This window comes from Phalaenopsis equestris, unplaced genomic scaffold, assembly GCF_001263595.1.
Source record: "Phalaenopsis equestris unplaced genomic scaffold, ASM126359v1 Scaffold000032, whole genome shotgun sequence".
Lineage (NCBI taxonomy): Eukaryota > Viridiplantae > Streptophyta > Magnoliopsida > Asparagales > Orchidaceae > Phalaenopsis > Phalaenopsis equestris.
In genome coordinates this window covers 667,123-689,882 of record NW_018164474.1, presented here as the reverse complement: position 1 = coordinate 689,882, position 22,760 = coordinate 667,123, and the positions used below count along the sequence as shown (strand labels likewise).

General features: G+C 35.4%; 1 protein-coding gene across 1 annotated transcript; it reads right to left on the bottom strand.

Annotated features, from left to right (window-relative positions):
- Positions 1-2,111: 2,111 nt before the first annotated feature.
- Positions 2,112-22,096, bottom strand: LOC110018702 (probable acyl-activating enzyme 16, chloroplastic). Its single transcript, XM_020716108.1, has 5 exons — positions 21,941-22,096; positions 17,780-17,863; positions 8,166-8,311; positions 2,413-2,470; positions 2,112-2,327 (listed from the first exon to the last, which is right to left on the bottom strand). Exons 2-5 carry the CDS (start codon positions 17,855-17,857, stop codon positions 2,235-2,237), a joined length of 375 nt encoding a protein of 124 aa, XP_020571767.1. The 5' UTR covers positions 17,858-17,863; positions 21,941-22,096; the 3' UTR covers positions 2,112-2,234.
- Between the last annotated feature and the right edge of the window lie 664 nt (positions 22,097-22,760).

Below are 22,760 nucleotides of genomic sequence, written 5' to 3'. Positions count from 1 at the left end.
ACATCATGGTGAAAGATCTAGTATTGTAGAGGAGAAATCATATATAGATAGAGGAAGATATGGGGCAAAATTTAAAGAGGGAACCTTAAGAAATGTGTTAAACTCTTATCTCCTATCAATTAGAGGAATGTGGCTCATCCGAGATTCCCTAAGTCCCAAGATTTCAGAGAGACAAAAAAAAAGAGATTGTGTGTGTGTGTGTGTGTGTGTGAGAGAGAGAGAGAGAGAGAGAGAGAGAGAGAGCCATTTCCTTCCTTTTTCCTCACTTTTTATACATAAGGGAAAAATTCATAAAATAATTAATGTAATACATCTTGTAAAGTACGAGACCTTCCTCTGATGTCATTGAAGAAAATACCATATTGTGGGTGTCAGGTGTTGTCGGTACAATACTAGTTCGTGGTGTTTGGGTGAAGAGATTGTCCCAAGTGTCGGGCGACACCATTAATAAGGAGTTAACAGATGTCCTTACTAGTCATTATAGCCTCTTTGATAGCTGCCCTTGCACAGGTGGGCTAGGTTGCCTTTTTGGAAAGAATAAACATAATTGGATCAACATGTAAGTTTGATTTAGCCACTTTGGCAGGGGGGCTTCGATTCAGTCTATTCGACATATGGGTTTTGGTTCAACCACTTTAGTAAGTGGGTTGATTTCTGCAAGAAAAAATAAGAAATTTATGGTATACCGATACCTGCATATACGTCTGAATTCCCGATACACACACAAGATGCATGCATGCATGCATAAATGTATCATTTGAGTTACATAAAAGAATGTGAGTTATAGCAATGCTTTTCTATCAACACAAGTGAGATTCATAATGAGGCATTAAATAAACCTATCATCATTAGTTTATTATGTCATAAGTTTGTTTGATATAAGCTTCTAGTTTAATTTATTTTTGAGTTGCAACAAGCCATTTCAAAGGCATTCATACCAAAACCACATATTTACTTCAAAATTTGATAGTTTCTTAAAGCAATTAGCTCTTTTTTATTTATTTTGCTTGATACTTCCATTTAGAAATTGTTTAAAAAAATAAAAATTTTATTTTGATCAATTTGATATGAAATTATTAATATTTTAAGAATTTTGACAAAGCTATGATGCATGAAATTTGTGCTGACATGTTATTATTTTTAAACATATGATAAATACGAAATTTGGTATTATTCTAAAAAATATGCTTTCATATTTTAAGCAACTAAATGAGCCCTTGGCAAAGCTATGATGCATGAAATTTTTGCTGACATGTTATTATTTTTAAGCATATGATAAATATGAAATTTGGTATTATTCTAAAAACCATGCTTTCATATTTTAAGCAACTAAATGAGCCCTTGTAAAATATTTCTTCTAATTCCAGTTACAAATGAATCATTTACTAAATAGTCTGATAATATATTTAAAATTTGAAATTTGGCTTTAAATAGCATCACTCGCGTAATGCTCTCAACTCAACTGGACATTCTCCCAAACACTTTCCCTATATATATTACATACATATATACATCCATATTTCTATGAAGAAAGTTTCAGGACATTTGAACAAATTTAACCGTATGCAAAGTTTTGAACCCATAGTTAAAAGAAAGAAAGACAACAGCAGATAAATTATTGCAGATCACGGTGATCTGCAGTCATGATGTATTTCGGTTGGCCCCACTTAAATTTTTTTTTTTAAAAAAAAAATTAAATACATTCTCACCGTAGATCACCGTGATCTACGGACAACAAATTATTGCATATGAACACCGCATGCAGAGATGCATGCGGTGTCCGATCCTGACCGTAGATCGTATGTCCGTATGCAATAATTTTTTTGATAAAGTTTTCATTTTTATATATCAAGAAGATAAAATAAATGAAAATATCATGATGTATTTCAATTGGCCCCACTTAAAATTTTTTTTTTAAAAAAAAAATCGAAATACATTCTCACCGTAGATCACCGTGATCTACGGTCAGAATCGGACACCGCATACATCCGTATGCAATAATTTTTTTGATAAAGTTTCATTCTTATATATCAAGAAGATAAAATAAATGAAAATATCAGTAAAAATAAAAAGGAGACAACTTTAACCTTCTGCAAAAGTAAAAGTTTTTGAAATTTTTTCAACAGATTTATTGTTGGTATCACAAAGAATTTATACAATTTATTGGTACTGCTAGGTTTATCGTTATTACACTTGAAGCTTCCAGTTCACAGAAAAGGTAACCGCATATGCTTTCACTTGTACAAGTTGGCAATCTCTACACTGTACCGATCAATAACTTTTTCCCTTCTCACTTTCAATGTGGGCGTCAATAATCCATTCTCAATCTGAATTCAGAAAGATAAAAATTACAGTTCTGACCGTCAACTGATGAAGATAATTTCAATGAAATGGAAGCAGAATATATTTTACCGTGAAGGGCTCATCTACAATCATTATAGGCCCGATATTGAAGGAGCAATCTTTAGTCCTTCGATGATGCAAACAAACCAACAAAAGAAAAAAATAAACTCGTCAGTTTTAGATACCATAACTCAAATACGTCAGTTAATTTACATAATCCATATATATATATATATATACATTTTTTTTTTTGAGAAGGTGAGTGGGCACGAAATATCGATTTCCCTAAAGGGTTGAAAACTCTGGTGTGCTTGCTCCTGATTTGAAGAGCCCGTGCCACGAGATTCGAACCCCCGACCCGAGGGACTTACGCCAGAGGCCGCACCAACGAGACACGTCATTTGCGCGCGAGCGCTTGCACACACACACAATAGGAAGAAAACAAGCAAGCAGAATAATTTTGTTCATAGCTTTTGAGATTAATTCATGGTGTTCCAAATCACGTCATTATAAATTTCAAGGTTAAGAGTGTGATTAACAGATTATCACACGTCATTTGCGCGCGAGCGCTTGCACACACGCACACACACACAATAGGAAGAAAACAAGCAAGCAGAATAATTTTGTTCATAGCTTTTGAGATTAATTCATGGTGTTCCAAATCACGTCATTATAAATTTCAAGGTTAAGAGTGTGATTAACAGATTATCAGCATTATAATCATAGAATAGTTAATTAATTTTCGCTATCATCTAAAGCATTAAACCTAAGATTACGGAAAGTAAGAAGGGATGACGGCTCGCAACACACAGGGCAAATTGGAGGAACAGAAGAATTAATTAAAATTGGGGCAAATATAACATTGTAGATTTCAAAAATAAATATTTTGATTTAATGTTTAATAAACATTAATAATAATTCATTAAATAATGTAAGATTTAAAAAATAGAGGACTATATGAATTGAGAGATTTGAAGGGATCATGGATTGAGCAAAAGAAGAAAGCAAAGTAAGCTGAAGGATTTAAAAATTGAAGGCTTTATAAAAAAGTGAAATTTTGAAAGATCAAAAGTAATTGTTTAAAATTGACATCTTAAATTTTATGATTAGGTGAAATTGATGTTTAGTTAAAAATAGAAATTATAGAAAAAAAAAAGACAATGAAACTTGGCAGAAAAAAATTAGCAGAATAATTAAGATATGAATTTATACTACTGATTTTAAATAAGAATAGATTAGTTTTGATAGAGTATATAAATATATACACATACCTTTATTAAAGATAGTGTACAAATGCAACTATCAAATAAGTTTTAAAAATAATAGATAGATAAAATGAATTATAAATAAGAATAATTGTAAATTATTTAAGTACAGTTTTTTTAATTATATGCTAATCAACATGTCCAATTGTAGAATAAAGTGGGACTGAAGTGAAGCAAGCAAACAACAGAAAAAGAACATCAACAAATTTCATCAAGATGTTATTTTATAAAGTGAAACTAGGAGAGTAATTACTATTCTACCTATACTAAATTCAATTCTTTTATCATTGTGGAATGATTTGCAAAGATTAGATCAAAATAATATAAACAAAAATTAAAATGAATGTTAATATTTTAAAAATATTTCATATATTATATTCACATTGAAAATTTACTGTATGTTTTAATAATTGAAATAGATAAAATAAAATTAACATACAATTCAATCAAAAGTTATCCTCGTATGATACTAATTGGGGACACAATTGTATCTGTGCATGAAAATAGAAATTAAAAAAAAAAAACTTGAAAAATAAATGAGATAAAAAGAAAAGAAAATGGATGTATTAATTGTTTATAAATAAATATATAATTACATAAATTTTTAATAGGTCAGTTCAAAAGGAAATTGCTATCTCAACAATTGTAATTAGTAGAAAATAGCTCCATTCCGATGAGACAGCAAAAACTTACAAGCTGGTGAGTCAATGTAGAAGGAAGAAGGAAGAAAAATTGAAGATGGAGGAGTTGAAGGGGCAACCAAGGACATGCCAAAGGAGTGTCGTGCGAGAGAAGGGAGAAGTGAAGGTTGAAGCCTCATGTGTGAAGACCGAAACAAACTCTAGGCTTTGACTTTGAGTGTGACAGAGAAGGGAAAGGGAAGAAGGTTTCGAACTCCTTGAGGGATCGACACATGTCATTTGCACGAAGGACAAAAGGAGAGGAAAGCTTTCACCTTGTCTGAACAGAAGAAGGGAGTTGCGCCACTTGAAAGAGGCTCGATCACCTCCTATGCAAAGGAGAAGAGAAGGGGAGGATTAGCAGGTCGTGTGGTAGAATAGATCGAATTGAGATTTTAAAAAGGTAAAATTAGGGTTAGGATTTAGTTTTTTTTATTTTTGTACTTTTTTTATACATATTTAATTGATTTAAACTTACAATGCGGGATTACACTCATTGAACCAGAAAAAGATACTGAAATTTAACAAACACAAAAAAAAGAACAAATAATATTATTGGATTCAAAGTCTAAAATTACAACAAACAACAAAAAATATGAAATTGCAACAGAACAAGAGCAAAACATGACACTAGAACTAAGGTTGGATTTAGAGTATAGGTGGTGCCGAGGGGGCTATTTAATAGCAGTTGAAGGCATTCAACAAGGTGCCAGCAAACTGAAAAGTGAAAAACCAACACGATGAAAAGATAAATGCAAGGAAATTGTTGAATGGAAACAACGTTGGGTTGGGCGTGGAACAATATAATAGTTACTTTTTTGGGTGGTGGTAGTTAGAGGAAAGCAATGAGGGTGAAAGGAAGCGATGCGGGAGAGAGTGAGGGAAGGGTAAAAGGGTATACACACCACCGTAGGAACGAGATACTGCTGGAGAGCCACTCAGAACCCTTAGATACAACCCTAGAAAGGGAAAAAAGAAGCCAACAACTCTACAAACTCAAATTAATAAGAAATTCAAACCCAAAACGTCAAAGAAACACTTTAATCGACCTACTACAATCATGAGTGGGCCCACTTCAATTGTGCATAAACCCTAGGCTTAGAGAGGGCCGATCTACGTTCCCACAACCAAGACCAAACCGATCCAGGGTCCTACCCAATGCACGCATTGGGAAGTGTAAAAGAAAGGCTATTCTGATTCAGATTGAGGATTGTACAATAAAGGAGGTGATAGCTAGGTAAGAATTATGGATTTATTTATTTGACGTAATCATTTAAATAGAAAATTATTAATAATAAGGTTATGTTTTGAACCAAGCAACTTTGTAAGAGAGTTCGAGCAAGATAGACGTGAAGAAATCCATTGAATTTAGAATTTACTTTTTATTTAATTACTTAAAAGGATTTTTCAATTTTAAAACATTTAATTGTTATTAAAAATATAAATCAAGATTTATAAGCAGAAGAACATTCTGATTTGAGGAAGAAGAAAGTTGCTACATTAATAAGGATAGGGTGAAAGGAATCGATGAGGGAGAGAGTGAGGGAAGGGTAAAAGGAACGAGATACAGCTCGAGCGCCACTCAGAACCCTTAGATACAGCCCTAGAAAGGGAAAAAAGAAGCCAACAACTCTAAAAACTCAAATTAATAAGATAATTAAATCCGAAACGTCAAAGAAACACTTAAGTAGACCTAGTAGTATTATGAGTGGGCCCCACTCCAACTGCACGGAAACCCTATGCATAGAGAGACTGATCTAACTTTCCACAACCAGGACCAAACTGATCCAGCGTCTTGCCCAACGCCCGCATCGAGAAGTGTAAAAGAAAGGCTATTCAAATCCAAATTGAGGATTGTACAATAAAGGAGGTGATAACTAGATAAGAATTATGGGTTTATTTATTTGAGGTACTCATTTAATTAGAAAAACAATCAATAATAAGGTTATGTTTTGAACCAAGTGACTTTGTATGCGAGTTCGAGCAAGATAGAGGTGAATGAATCCATTGAATAAAGAAAAAGTTAGAATTTACTTTTTATTTAATTACTTAAATGGATTTTTGTAATTTTATAACATTTAATTGTTATTAAAAATATAAATCAAGATTTATAGTCAGAAGAACAATCCGATCTGAGGAAGAAGAAAGTTGCTACATTAATAAGGACATATTTGTGCATGTTAAAGACAAAAGAAAATGAAAATGGTTATACCTTCATAACATAAAATAGAAAAAATGGAAATGATTTTGCTTTTATGGTATAAGATAAAAATAATTTTGATGGTGCTCCTGAGACGCCTGAGACAGCTTCTTAATGAAAAAGGAAATGAAAAGTAATTTTGATGGTGCTCCTGAGACAGCTTCTTAATGAAAAAGGAAATGAAAAACATAATTATTAAAAAGATAAAAATAATATTGATTACGATGATTTAAAAAGAATTTTATAAAAAAAAAAATGTAAAGTTTACTTTTTAGATTGACAATCATATTTCTTTGAGCAATCCTGTTAGGCATTTGCATAAAGATTTAATGTGAAATGATAATTATTCACTAAATTGCTCTTAAACTTAATCTATTGTTGAACTATTTTTTCTTGAAAAGGTCTACTAAAATGAGATGACTGATAGGAGGAAATTTGTTTACAAGAGGAGCAACTAGTAAAAATAGGTAGTAATTTGCTTAATTTATATGTTTTATCACTTTTATTATATTGTTTGTCTGTGTCAAATTAGATGATCACATGTGTGATGTTGAAGGATGTTTTACTTATTTATTGTAGATTAGTGGCTCTTCTATATTTGAGTGTTATTGTGAACTAATGTTACTCTTTAGAAATATTTATTTTTACCGCCCAACTGTCCGTTCTCATCTTGGTTTACTCTAAGTTCTCGGGTTGGGTCGTGACATAATTGATAGAATATTTTAGACGGTACTCCTAAAGACTTCTTAAATTTAAAAAATTGTTAAAAAATTATGATAAAATAAATTTTAATGTTTAATAAATTTTAAATAGCATGCATGTTAGAACATTCGCATAAAATATAGTATATATTAGAACTTAAATTATTCACCAAGTTGCTTTATAATTTAATCTGTTATTTAACTTCTTATTACACGAAAAATTCCTTTGAGTTAAAAGACTGACAAGAGACAATATGCTTAAAGGAAAAGAAGAGCTAATAAAAATAGGTACCAAGAAAATATTGTATCTAGTATTATGTTTCTTTACTAAATTTATTATTGCAAACTAGATATTTTTGTGTTTAGATGATATTTTAAAAATCTTCTGATTTAATAGCTTTTTATTGTTTGAATGATTGTTAAGAATTGTTGTAAATATTATATTAGTATAATTCTATTATCAGATCGTTCTATCATGTCTTGAAAATTCCAAATTTCCCAGATGGACCATGACAAACTGGTCAAATCATAACCAAGATTTTGGTAACTAAAGGTGAATGAATGCGATTAGTTAAGCAAGGCAAACATGAAAAAAAATATTTTCACAGGGCGTTGACCAAGATCATTACTGAAACATACATCATGTAAGAAAATTAATTTAACTTCACCACAGCGAGGTTTAGGTGGACCTTCAAATTGTCGATTAATTGTTAAATAAGGAACTAAACCAGGTTGGACAATCCAAGAGCAAGTTAGCAATATCTAGTAAGGCAGAGAGGAAACTCTTAACAATATGCACACAAATAAAAGCCTCAAATGCTTTCCCATATTAAATAAAAGGAGGATAATTAAAGAACTTTTGATTGGAAGAAGACTCCAACAAGTCATTTCAAAACTTAATGTTCCATTATCAATCAAACATTGCACCTTGAAGAATAAAATTGCAACATTAAATGTAGTTGAAAAGCATCCTTACCAGTTTCTTACTTCGTCATGTAACAGGCCTAGCATTTTGTCCTTGCTGAGATCAGGATTCTCATCATTGACTAACAAAAGATTTTTAGCTGACGCTAAAACCTCATCCATATTTGGGACAACAAGAGCTCCAAGCCTACGTTGATCCTACAATACAATAGAATTAAATATTGAGGGGTAGAGATCAATACTTCATCTGACAGGATGCAATTAAAGAACTATTTTAGTTGAACACAGAAAGTGATAAAAATAAAATAAATTAATTAACAATAATAAATGTTGATCAATTAAAAACAAAAATCAACAACTCAACCAGCTATTAGCACGCCTTAAGAATGATTGCAGAGAGAATAAATGTTGAACATAGAGAGCAAAAGAATTTGATATACTCAAGGGAGTAAAATTCAAAAACAGGAGTAAAGAAGGACGCTAAATGATACGTGTTCTATACATTTTTGGACGACAATCTGGTGTCATCTATATAGCACTGACAATTCTCAAAATGTGTTGTCCTCGCATCGAACACATATCAGATACCCACACTTATCTGATTATCCGACATTATAAAATATGTGCCTGAATTTTTTTGAACACTAACATGTTAAGGACACTCCTCAATACCGCATTGAACATTCCAACACAATTGGAAAAAAAAAAGAAACACCGGAAGTAAAAAGAATTTATAAATATATGTATAAACTTAATTCTACCTCATAGTCGAAGTCACCTCCTCTCTCGTCACGTTAAAGCTCCCTCTAACATTAGTCAAAGGCGAGCATCAAAGATGCATCATGCATCAAATATTCATCGAAGCCAAGCATAAGTAGTTCTCTCTTCGTTTGTAAGAGTAGAGTGTCAAAGAACCATCCTGCATTCGTCGAACCCGAGTGTTGTTGACGTGGGGCTGAGCCAGCTAAACAGGCTCAACCCAATTCAGATAAGGGGAAAGCAGGGCCGATCAGCCCTTATTGATGGGTTCGGGTTGCCGCCATAGGGGAGGAGTCTTCCCCTTCTAGTTATCTATCATAAATATGTTTTACTCCTTTATTAAGTTTTCTGTCGGGCTAGCCACCAAAATCTCAAGTTCTTCCTTCTAGGTTGTATCTCATTCTGAGGTAAGTTATTATGCTCGACATTTCATCCTTTGCAACCTTCCATTTGCTGCCGCCGCCAATGTAATTGCTGCAACCATCCTAAGTACAACACCTTTATTGTTCCTGCAGTCGTAACAACCTCCCCTATCTCCTAGTCATCCTAGCTTCCACTCTACCCGCAGCTTCCAACCGCCAATAAGCCATGAACCTTTCGTAGCTTTTCTGCGGCCTACTTTCAGTCCCATGACATCCACAACTCCCTCACCACCCAGCCTTCGTTTCGTAAGTTCCCTGCTCCCTGTTGTCTCCCACTGCACGTAACTCCTTCCCCACCATTTTCCCTATCACGACCAACTTTCACTTACCCTTATCTGCTACCCCACGACCACCTTTCACGCCCCCTCCTACAACCGGCCTCCCCACTTCCAATCCACCGAACCAGCCACCACCTTGACCTAAGCCGTAGTTTGGGTTTGTGTTGTGTTTAGTTATTTCCTAGTTCCGAGTGTGTAAGTTGTACTTCTATTTGATTTTAGTAACAAAAGTTATATTTCCGATGTCATTGAAGTTAACTTTTGAATTAATTGTAGTTCTCTTTTGTTCATCGAAGTTGAACCTACACAAACTAAAATGAAATCCATAATCTTCTTTGTCGCAAGCTGAGCAGGAGTCAAAACTATTTCCTGAAGCCAATCCAAACACCCCTCGAACTTTGCGATGCTTGCACTGAAGCTTCTCTTCGTTGAAGCCAAGTGGAGTCGAAGCCTCCGTAGATTTGTAAGTGATAATATATTGTTGACCTCACTTTTGGCGAAGGTGTAGTTTTTCTCCTCTTTAATAGCCTAAGGTCTAGCCATAGGACTTCCTTGTCAACTACTCCTAGAAAACTAGCAAAGGAGCCCTCCCCGTTAGAAATTCTGAGCTTTTCTTCGTTTGACTTGACGTTCCGCATGGTAGTTTTGACTGCTATTACTTAGTAGGTAAGGCTACTGTGGAGAAACTCAAGGAGCATCCTATAGAACTGTTGGCCTTAGGATTGACTGTACGCGTTGATCTGACGCAGTCATGCTCTTCGCCGTGCCGTCCTGTTTGATTGAGCTCGAGCCGAGTTTTTGACGTCGACGCACCCGGAATGTCGATTTTGCTTAGGGGGACGTTCGTTTCACTATGACGACACGTCTGGGAAAAAAATACACATTTAAGTGTTAATTATAATAAGAAATAATATTTTATTATTATTATTATTATAATTAATAACTTGTATTAATCTCTAACCTAATTTTATTTTTCTCCCCCTCCCCTCTTCTGTGTCTCGATCCTGTGGGGCCCTAAATTGGCTTGTTCGGTTGCCTGGCCCGCTCCTTCGTGCCGTTGGAGAGATTCGTTCCCGCGTTCGCCCCTCGCCCTCTCGCAGACGCCCATCCGTCGTATCCTATCTTCTGCATTCTGAGTTCGATCTTCTCTGCCGCGGATCGTATCCTCTGCGAGGATCTAATCCTCTGCCTCTCTCGATCTCTTGAGTCATATGCGATCTCTTAATCATTCCTTTTCCTTTTCTGGTCTATATGAGGCTTTCGTTTGGTGCGTTTCAAGTGGGCCGAAAATTTCTGAGAGGGAGGGAAAACTCTGCCAAATTTATTTCTCACCTTTTTCTCTAGTTGTTGGAAGTTCTTGGTGCTTGGATTGGCTTCCTCTTGCTGTTGGAGAGGAGTTTAGGCTGTGAAGTATTTTCTTAACTTTTTACTTTAGTTATGCATTAAAGAGGTACTTCTCCCCCTCCTCTGTGCATTGCTTTTTTTCGATTTCTCTCGGCCAAGCTGCTGGGAATAGTTTTTCTTTGGATTGTACAGCATGCTAGTCTAATATACTTTATGTATTTTGTGATATTCACCATTCAAGAATATGAAAGTAGGTTTTTGAGCATGTTCTAGGAGTTAGTCCTGATTATTTGCTATAATCAATGAAAATATAATATGTTATTGGATGCCTTCTTTTTGCTTGAAGTATTTGAAAGTATTATGGATGTAGCTTTGAAACGAGATTTGCTCCTCTGAAATACATGTCGGAATGCATCATAAAGCTTTTTATTTCTATCACTCTTGCTTAAAATGAATACTAGAGAGCCCGCTTTTCTTTTCATATATATGTGGGGCTCGGTTTTAGCTTCTGTGGTTACCTCATTTGTTCGAAATCTATATGGAGTATGAAAAGATTTATTTTGAAAGTCCCTCGGAACTTATTTTGAAGGCTTGGTGTTTGATTTATCACTGCTCTTTTTTGTTCAAGTATTGGTTGAGAAAAAAAGAATTTTTGGAGGCCTTGAAATGTTAACTTTGAGGTTTATGCATGCTTCTCTACTTCACGTTATTCTTCTCATATGAAACACATGTTGAGGTGGATTTGTTTTAGCCACCGGATGGCACGGTTTTTGGCCTTTGTTGGGCTCGATTTTTAGCCTCTATTGGGGCTCGGTTTTGGCTCCCTGTGGCTTTTCCTTACTCGAAATACATGTTATGAGAAAATTTATTTAATTTGGAAAGCCCTATAACTTGTTTTGATGGCTTGGTTTAGCTCCTCGTGAGACATCCTTTTGCTCAAATATCTGTTGTAAACTATTTCATGCTTGGAATAGTTAGGTTTGTGGCCCGAATGTGTTCTCTATGTTGTTGTTCTTGTTTAAGATGTATAATGGCTCCATAAATTGATGTTTCAAAGGCATGTGGGTTATTGTTTGGCTTTGAATGACTCGGTTTTACCTTGAGGTGGCTGGAGTTTTAATTTCCGTTAAAGCTCGGGTTTTAATCTATGCTCGGGCCCTGTTTTGGCCTTGAATGGCTCGATTCTGCTTGCTTTGGCCGTTACCCGAGAGCTTGTTGAGGGGTTGTTCTGTGCTTTTCTGGGTCCTTCTCTGGCTCCTACCTGAGAGCTTGTGATGGAGTTTGTTCAGACCTTTTCTTGGTCTTACTCGTGAGCCTGTTGGTGCGTCATTTGGGATTGCTTGGCTCTTCTTGTTGGGCTTTATTATCTTGAATTTTGTTGATGTGAATTTTGTTGATGAATCAAGTTTTTGTCATCCAAAAATTAAAATCATTTTATTTATCCTCTTATGTATGTTGAAAGGGCATAGTAGCCACAGGTGGTTCTTTTGGTTGCCTCGGCCGTGAGCCTTAACAGCTCCCCCTTTCCTTTTTGGTTGCCTTAGCCGTGCCTTAGTGCCTTAGCCGTGAGTCTTACCTGTTGTTCCTTGAGTTGCCTTTGGTCGTGGGCCTTAGCAGCTGTTCCTTGCTGCCCTGAACCGTGAGCCTTAGTAGTTGGCTCCCTTGAGGGTTGTCTTGGCCGAGAGCCTTAGCTGCTATTCATCTTTTTGTATTGAGCTTGGCTGTGAGCATTTATGTGGTTTTAGCCATATGTTTTTATGCTTATTTAACATATGAAGCGTCCACGTATAGCCTTTTTCTATACGTGAAACCATCAAGCAAGGTCGCAAGTAGTTTGGTTTTATTTTGGGGCTTAGGGCGGTGATGACAAAGGCACACCGGAGATAGAGCAAAATGATATGTCATCCTACGACATCGGGATCCGATTCAGGAACCTATCAGGATCCGATTCAGGAACCCGGTGAGCTATAGGATGACAGTATCATTCACTGACATAAGACTAGTGAGAGTTGATCCGAACCTTCTTAGGTGTTGGTGGCCCTACGCCCAACAGCGCGATCGACTCGTGGACAACTACTTTTCAAAATTGATAACAAACAAATTTGATAAGAATAGATACACCATTTTTTTCTAAAACAAAAATATATTTTTCGCTACAAATAAAATTGATACAATCCCTTTTGTATGCTTGAAACTTATGTGCATGCTAAAAATATAAATTTTAAATACATTTTAAACATTGGTTGTCCATCTGTTGATTACCTGTTTGGGCTAAGGAGTACCCTCCTGAGTTAGGTTCGATAGGACACCTTTCTAGTTGAGTGGCGGGCTTTATACATCCGGGTAACCGAGTAGCCTTCGACGACCCTCGAGTACTAATATATAGTTGAGCCTAGCCTCGACCCGAGTGCTTGCGGTCCCCTCTTTTCAGACTTTTTCATATGTTTTCTTGGAATTTTTGGACAAAGTACTCGTGGTCTCTTTTCGGGATTTTCCTGTGTTTTTCTACAATTTTCATCAATTTGTCGATTCGTCGATTTCCTCACATTTTTCTTGTCGTGAGTCTTTTGACGATTTTTCCCGAGATTTCGGGACGACGTTTCTTTGTTTTCATTTATATAAAGCATTTCAACCCGCTTCCTCAAATTTTGTTGCTTGTGTCTGTCGCATCAATTACACCTAAGGAACTGCAGATCTACCAGGAATACAAGTTTGCTTTCTGTTTACAGCATATTACTTTCTTGCAAATCACCTACCTACTGTACTTCTTACTTTTCCGTTACACCGCATGTTGTACTGTTCTCTTTACTGCATACTCTACTGTTTGTCCTGTACTACATACTCTACTGTTATATTATACACTGTGCAACTTCAACATGTTTCCTATAAAATGTTTGAAGAACTATAACCATAGGGCCGCTGGATTTGACATCATAACCTGACACCCTAGAAAACTTGAACTCATCACGACAAGAAGTTTGGAGCTAGCACGGTGGACAGCACGACCATCCTCAACATCAGAAACATCAGAACATGTCTTCCTCAGCTAAATCATTCATTCCTTAGAATTAAACAACAATCCATAGGATTTCGAGGTCGTTCGTGTGGTGCGACATGTGGTGCGACATAAATCATCCTCAACTTTTCTTTTAGACATTTGTACAGTTCTACTGTGCAATCTAAACACTAACTCGTTTTAGGATTCCGAGGTTGTCGTTCATCACGACCTAAATCATCATATCTTCCAGACTGTTTGTGTGATCGTTTCATACGAATGTAAGCCCTAATTAGAATGAAACACTTAAATAATTTCTCCTCGAAACTGAAGTCAAACCATAGGGTAGACTGGGATGTCACCGAGGTTCTCCTTCGGATCTGTGACATCTCCTAGTCTTCCTCCTTTAGATTCTACAATAAATATTCCAAGTTTTAACCATTCTCCTTTACAGAACTCTTTGTCCGATTTCGTTGAAAAGTCCTATCTTTTTGACCTCCTTGAAGATACTTTTTCCTGATTTTTATTGAGAGTATTCTTAGGTGACTACGGTTGTCTAAGATGTAATTAACTATAGGAGCTTGCCCTTATAGGAAGCTTTTCTGAACCCAACTCAAAATAAACCCTATTTAATTTTTCATATTAAATAGGGGAATTTGTCGGCAAATAAAATGGTTTCGCAGGCCAAACGAACGTCATATATTTCTTAGTTTATCACACACACCACACACACACACACACACACACACACACACACACACACACACACACACACACACACACACACACACACACACACACACACACACACACACACACACACACACACACACACACACACACACACACACACACACACATTTATATATAATAAGTTAAAAGTTATTTAAATCTATATATTTATTGGAATTCGAAAAATTAAATTTTAACTTAATTAACTAAACAAGGTGTAATCGTAATATATTTCAAATTTTAATAGATAAATTAAGGAAATTCTTTTGAAACATATTATATATATTTAATTTTAAAAATTAATTTTATAAACATGAAGTACCATAATACAAGTTAAAGTTTATTCTTGCAAACTTAGTTTTGTGATGTCTTTAATAAATAATAATAGAAAAAAATATTTTATATTAATAGTTATTTAAATATTAAATGTGTCCCTGACACGTTGTGTCCTATTTCTTTCAATTACATCGTGTCCCTGTTTTTGTGTTTGTTCTTCATGAAGTGTCATGGATCTATCACGTTACCAACTAAAGGACAGTGATTTCTTATACCAACCGTATCAGGATTTGGTTCTGTAGACTTACAACTTGATGCAGGGATTAAGGGATAAGTTTCTAAAATGATACATGGGATACTTATAAGTAATGGAAAATTAAAATTTTGTATATCGCAAGTGGTCAATTTCTTCAATAACTCTGTTTCATTTGAAGGAAGACAGGCGATACTAGAAATCTAGCCTAAATGATAAGGAAATATGGCAAATATTTGAAAATTTTCAGGAAGAATTTGAAAGCAAGTAAAATCACTAAGCAAATAAAAGAAATATCCACAATAAGTTTTATGACGTGTCAATTTTGATAAAAAAAAAAACAATGACACTAGATTAACCAATAACAATTTATGTAGACAAAATAGAGCAAGGAACAGAATTATCAACAAATTATGTAGATAATAAAATAGAGCAAGGAACAGAACTATCAAATAAGAAAGGACTCGTACCAATGCTATATTATTTTTCCCAGCATCAATTAGTTTTACTTTATTAACCTTACTTTGGGTACCTCAGTTATCCTAGTTCAGATTTTAATTTCCAATTCTTTGTCTTAGAATGAACCAACTAAATTACTAGACTTTTAATCCCTATAGGGCCCTGGTGGACACTCCCAAGAACAGTCCTTCCCTGGCTTAAAGTCCTCTCAAGCTCCTAGCCCTAGTCCAATTCTTCAGGGTGTCCATTTTGTCTCAGCAGGTTGTTGGCCGTTGGTCCCGAGAGAACACTTCCTGATGGCCTCATGCATAACCATCTTGATGCATCACTGGCGCCTCTTCCAGAGAAGGCCACCTGTCGGTGACTAATCTCAATAATTCATTCTTCTTGACGACTTGCTATAGTCAATACTTCATTTGGGTGTCGTCTTTTTTGAATGAGCCACCTCGCTTGGTAATTTGTCCTGAGCAATCGCCTCAACCTGCATGGTCATTCACTGTCAGGATTGCTCTTTTGGCCAAATCTAAAAAAAGTCAAACCTCACTACCACTTTGCTTCCAAGTTAACTAGGTTCTACACCTTGGACATCTCACTTTAAATTTCAAAGGATTATGGTAGCCTTTTCCATATAAAAAAGTCGTTGATATTGGAATTTAGTAAGCATTCAATGGAAAATAAATATTATTGCTGAATTCAAAATATGAAATTACAATAAAACAACATGAAAATCTGAAATTGCAACAAAACAATACACAACACTAGAACTTGGGTTTGATCTAGGGTGGCAGTGGTGCCGGCTAGAGATTTGGATCTACTGGTAGGTGGCAAAAGCCTAGCACGTTGTAGGGTGGCGCAGCAAGGGAGAAGGGGTGAGTAGCAAGGATAGCGGCAGGGGTGCTGTCTTGAGCGGCGACATCAATTTTGGATGAGAAAAACAGCAGGTCAGTAACGGCAACAATCGGGGAGTGGTTAGGGTGAAGGGAATGGGTGCAGAAGAGAGTGGGGGATGGGTAGAAGGAGATATACACCACCTCGGGAACAAGATAAAACCGGAGCACCACTTAGAACCATCGGATATAGCCCTAGAAATGGGAAAAGAAGACACCGACAGCTGTCCCGAAACAAATCATACCAAAAAATAAACCCTAAATACCAAGAAAGCACAAATTTAGCCCTAGATAACTAGGAGTGGGCTCCACTCCAATTGGTCGGCACTCCCGAGACAATTAGAGGACCGGTTGGCCCTCAGAAACCGTGGACTAAATTGGTCCAAGTACAGACACCTGCATAAGTCTCCCGAGGTTGGGGGAGCTTCAACCTCATTCGTCAAAACTTTTGTCTCCTCATAGTATGGAGTTACGTCGGTCATGTTAAAAGTAGTAGAATTGTTGTAATCAACAGGGATTGGAGAGCCTTCGATTGCGTCTCTAAAAACACCTAGATCCCACTGTTGGATGCAATGTCCCACAAAACACCTAAGAAGGTTTCCACAATTACCAACAAGATTACTGGATAAAGTTAAGTCGACTACTTCCATTAATTAAGTACATCAAGGTCCTTCTCAAGAATATAGAACTGAGATTTAAATCCAGTTTGCAATCATTCACTTCCTCATTATAAACTAATAGTATATCCATTCTTACAATCCCCATTATTGCTACTAAAGCGAAATAGTATAGAGCCCACTAATTAGCCTTAATTATCTCTTCTAATCAAAACAGGTGATTAATTATAGGGAGTTGCACTTATGGGAAACCTCAAATCAAATAAGTCCTTATAAGAGGGTATAATTGATAGCTATTGCCTTAGCTTAAAATCTGATCTGCCATATTAAACATCAACTCAGAATCACTTGAAAAAATATATTTTTTGACAAAGCCATGCCAATATTTTCAGAATCAACAGAGATCTTCATTACCCAAGATTATAACAAACAAAAATAAAAAAGGAAAAATCCAGTACCAAGTTGGAATCCATATCCTTGATAATTACAAACGATTTAAATGGTGATCTATAGAAATTATATCAATTGCAAATATACAAAAATGTTAGAAAAAACAAATAAAAAATTATATCTTGATACTATGAACAGGTTAACGGATTAATGTGTCTCAGAAAAGGAAGTGCAGTGAGATTTTGTTAGAGCACCTGACCAATGACCACAATATGTTGAATCAAGTTACTCCTCATCACAGCTTCCTCAAGTTCTGAGGGTGGGTTCAACATTTTCACCTACCTATACAATCAAACAAAAGTCATAACAATCTACTTTAAACTATGATAATCATGAACAAAATGGAAACAAGAGAACAGTAAAAACAAGATTACTTATTTATTAGATGTGACAACTCTGCTAATAGTTAATACTAACCAGAGAAAGTGCGTATCCTTCACCAATTATATAAGAACAATTCAATATGAAGGATACCAAGCAATTTCACATATATTATAAGTCTCTTGCATGTATTTTTAAGTCAAACGATCTATGTGAGTTCATCCTCATACATAAATGGATATAAAGTTATAAATGTGCAATTTGATGAATGGAATCATGATAAAAAAAATAGATTTAAAAGTGCAAGGCTTAAAATCATACACAAACAAAGTATATGGAAAGGCGAATATCCATTCATTATTTTTAAGAAAGCCAAACTATATACATTGAATTTTCTATCTTATTGCATTCAATTATAAGATCAAAACCATTTAAGTTGATTTACAACGTAAAATTGTGGGCTTGGGTTAAATTTTTAGAATATAAATTAGATTTTAGATAGAACATCACCCAAAGATTTTGCCCTAATTTTTTAAATATTTTAATATCTAATTTTAAGTTTTCTATTGGTGAAGTCCCTGTGGTTATTATCTTTCCCATCAGCAAAAGAGTTTGATTAATGCTGGTTGCAAAATGCTAAATGTTTAGCATACAGAAGCAGCAAAGTGGGTTTAAATATAAGGAAATTTACCATTTTTTTGCTAAGAGAGGAAATTGGGGGCAATAATGATGAACCAAATTAAGATCCCATTGTAAAATAGTCTTGGGTTGTCGTTGACCATGGTCTGCATAGCAAGAGGAGGAAGTCAAACCAACTTAACAAAAAGATTCTTGTCAGTAGCTATGAATTGCATCGTCCAAAATTATCTTAAAAACTTGAGATAGATGTTTATTTAGGAGATAATTTTAAGTTCAGCTTAGCTAATAAAGGATTTTGTACTCTATCAAGTGAAGTTTATAGTTCATCGATTAGTAGATTTAGACCATTACAAATTATAGGACTTATTTGTAATCATAATGTAATAATGGTGTGCTAATTTGCTACTACCGAATTAGATAGAGCAGACAATCATAATTATACTTTTTGTGGTATAGTCGGCATGAAAATTTATGGGTTAGAGAACACGTCAACCTTTTTTGTTGGTGTGATATCTTTTTGAGAGTGACTATAGAAGACACTTGATATTGATTCTTTGTGACTTAACATCAATCTTAAATTTGTTATTCACGACTAACCATTGTGATGGGGAAGATCAATTTTTCTCTTAAACAGCAAGTTTTACATTAATATTTTTAAAAACTATATAAATTTCTCAAGAATTAATATTTTTTATCTTGACTTGAGCTCAAAATAATGTTTTAGGATTCAAGAGTATTTTTGAAACTAGGATATTTTTTGGTTGAGATTTACTTATAACATGCCCTTCTTCAAAGCATTTATTATTATATTATTTTTATTTACAAATTAGAAGCTTGATTTTGAAAATATAAACCTTCAGTTAAAATTATTTATCTAAGTGGCCATCATAGGGGAGCTTACTTTTGTATTATTTGCATTACAATTTGAAAGATTGCTTTTTAAAAATAGATCCTTTCGGTTGAGATTTCTTGTCAATGCAATTATCATTAGGGTGGCTTTGCTTTGTCATTTTAGATATTGTTAACACTCTTTGTTTGGTTATCAAGAATTAAGTCCATATCTAAGGTTTGTCGGGCTCAGATACCATATGATATCATTCTAGGACTCCCAGAAGGTATTTAGGAAGTGAGTTTGGTGGGGAGTTAGTTGTGAAATGGCAAGGGTGAAATAATATGTGAATTTGACGGAATTTGGAAGGGTATAGAAGGCGGAACCTGCTGTTGGACAGCAGGTTTAATGAATTCATCAGCTGTCCCTACTCAAAGCAGCGGTCAAACAATGAATCAGCATAGAGGATCCATCACGTATTTCTGAGCAAGTTACAGACACACCAATTGCAAAAAAAAAGCATAAATCAAAGAGAAATCCCTCAAAGTTCATAAACTACAGCATGTATAGAAATTCCCTAATAGAAAATACCTAATTGGAAAATAGGAAAATAGGAAACTAAGAAGAAACGACACAAAAGGAGTAAGCTTGCTGAAAGAAAGGTAAATAAATCAAAAAGGATTAACGGGGCCCGTTAATCTTGTGATCACGAGACGGAACCATGGTATCATGGGAGCTGAACCTCAAGCATACGGTTCCATGTCGATCGCGTCTCTGGTCTGTGACTCTCGTATCTTGCAACAACATTATTTAAAATAATAAGACTTCGCACATCAAATATGTTAATAATATTCAAAGTGAAAAGTTAATTACTTCCAAAACAGTAACTTTCTTAAATGGAGCAGTTTCAACCCATTTGAAAGATTACTCGGTCGCTGATAGGATAAAATAGTGACTTTTCTACAATGGTAGATTAATAAGTTCAATTATATTTAAAATTTAAAATTCAATGACCAGTAAACTATTGATAAGTGTAATGGACTTGCTGGTTGATGTAACATGTCGCCATAGATTTGAAACTTATGACATCGATTGACACTATCAATACAATCTTTCACCACTGACGGTTAGTAGTACTACTTCTTTTCATTTTAATTATCATTATGGGAACTTAATTGGTGCTCACTGTAAAGTTTTTCATGAACTTCAACAATAAACTTATCAGCCATACAATTATCTATGCATCATAGCCACAATTGAACAAAGGTTGCTAGAAGGTGTCGTTGACAAAGCATTCAGTAAAGCTCGCCTGATTTTGCACGGATATCAATATATTTTAGGATAATCTCCTGACTATGAATTAATTGACAAAAAGGCTCCAAACGGCTTGCTCATATATCATGAAGATTTCCTTAACATTCAAAGGACAATATTGATAAGCGTAATGGATTTGCTGGTTCATGTAACATGTCATCAAGGATTTGACACTTATGACATCAGTTAACACTATCAATGCAATCATTCACCGTTGAAAAAAAGGTTTCAAACAACTTGCTCTTACATCAAGAAGATTTCCTTAACATTTAAATGACCAGGATGCTATTGATAAGTGTAATGGATTTGCTGTTTGATGTAACATGTCATCATGGATTTGACCATCAATGCAATCTTTCACCATTGACGGTTACTATTACTCATTCTTTTAATTTTAATTATCATTTTGGGACCTTAATCGGTGCGCCCTGTAAAGTCTTTCATGAACTTCAGCAATAAAATTATCAGCCATACAAGTATCTATGCATCATAGCCACCAATTTAACCAATTGAAGGCCTTCAGTAGAGCTCACCTAGTTTTGCACAGATATCAATATATTTTAGGATAATCTGCCGTCTTTGAATTAATTGACAAAAAGGCTCCAAACGACTTGCTGTTATATCATGAAGATTTGCTGTTTACATTTTGGAACTTCCTCACGCTTACTGAGGGCCCTGAGGCTCTGTTTCTTAACTGAGGGCTGGCTTGTAACGAAAAGTGAAAAGACAGCTGAGGGGGGTCGCAAGCTGGCTTGAAATTGGAGACCCCAGTTCAAATGGGGATTATAAATATTCATTCATTTTAATGTTCAGGTTTAGTTGGGAAATAAAGAAAAACAAAAGAAGCAGCGGATCACGTGTCTCAACAATCAGGCATTTAGCAAAGGCTAACTACCATTGCAGTATCCAACAAAGCTGCGCTCATGAAAGAATCTAAGGATAATGATGTTTAAAGTTAGGTCTGAAAATCTGAACTACGAGCATTTTGGGCAAAGTAGTTTATATTTTGCCACCAAGTAACAAGATTCTTGTCAGTTTGACATAAGAATAAAGAAAAAAAGTTTAATGAACCCACTACATCCTAGTGATAGAATAATAGATACCTATGGATGCTTCAAGAAAGTTTCTGAGTTAAATGCAGAGATGATTGCCATCTATAATATATAAGATCAGCCCACAATCCTTTAATTTGAAAAAGGAACAAAAATAAATTGTTAAATTCATCTTCGAAAGATAAATGTAAACATTACACCTGTGCTGAGAACAATTGTATCCTTTGCACGTCCTTCAATAACAAGCATGCCTCCACATTGACGGCTAATCCCAGCAGAATGTTTGGGCACAATCCAACCTATATCACCGCTGTTAAACCATCCGTCTTTATCGATGGCTTCACCCGTAGCAGATGCATTCTATCAGAAGTTGAAGGTATAAAGATTACAAGTTCACAGACAAAGATTCCAAAAGCACAAAATAAAAGACGACATAAAGTATAGTCTGCCATGATCAGGGAAAAAATTTGCGTACATAAGACGTACGCAGCGATACATGCGTCCTCCAACGGGCTATTGACAAATCAGCACAGTCGGTCCCACCGCATTCATTCAGACGCGACCCGTCGACCCGGCCCGCTCGATTATAACCGAGTTATAACTGAGAGGTACAGGATTTATAACCGAGAGGGCCATTACCGCGGTACCGCTCGGATAACAGGCTTGTAACAGTAACCTCAAAACGAATGAACCGTGTTTATAACCTCGCTGTAACGAACATAACATAGAGTCGTGTAACCGAGAAAAATAAACGAGCTATAACTGATTTCAGCGAGGGTTCGCCCGTCTACCTCGCTGAAATCCTCGTGAGGTTCTGCAACGAGGATTAGTTTGGAGGTTCGGATTCAGCGAGGACTTCGACTTTGAGGAGTCAAACGAGGAATTCTTTAGAGGAGTTCGACACGGGAAGCAATTCGACGAAGGAACGTGAATGAGCTATGACTTCGACGGATCGTGACAGAGGAACAAGATCAGTTCCACCAGGGTTTCTTCAATGAAACGAGAGTCACTACAGGAAAA

Coding starts and splice junctions, on each gene's coding strand:
- LOC110018702 (XM_020716108.1), bottom strand. CDS start 17,857: ATGTTGAACCCACCCTCAGAACTTGAGGAAGCTGTGATGAGGAGTAAC. Junction 2,471..8,165: donor CATGACGAAGTAAGAAACTG/GTAAGGATGCTT, acceptor GCATCATCGAAG/GACTAAAGATTGCTCCTTCA. Junction 2,328..2,412: donor TTGTAGATGAGCCCTTCACG/GTAAAATATATT, acceptor TTCTGAATTCAG/ATTGAGAATGGATTATTGAC.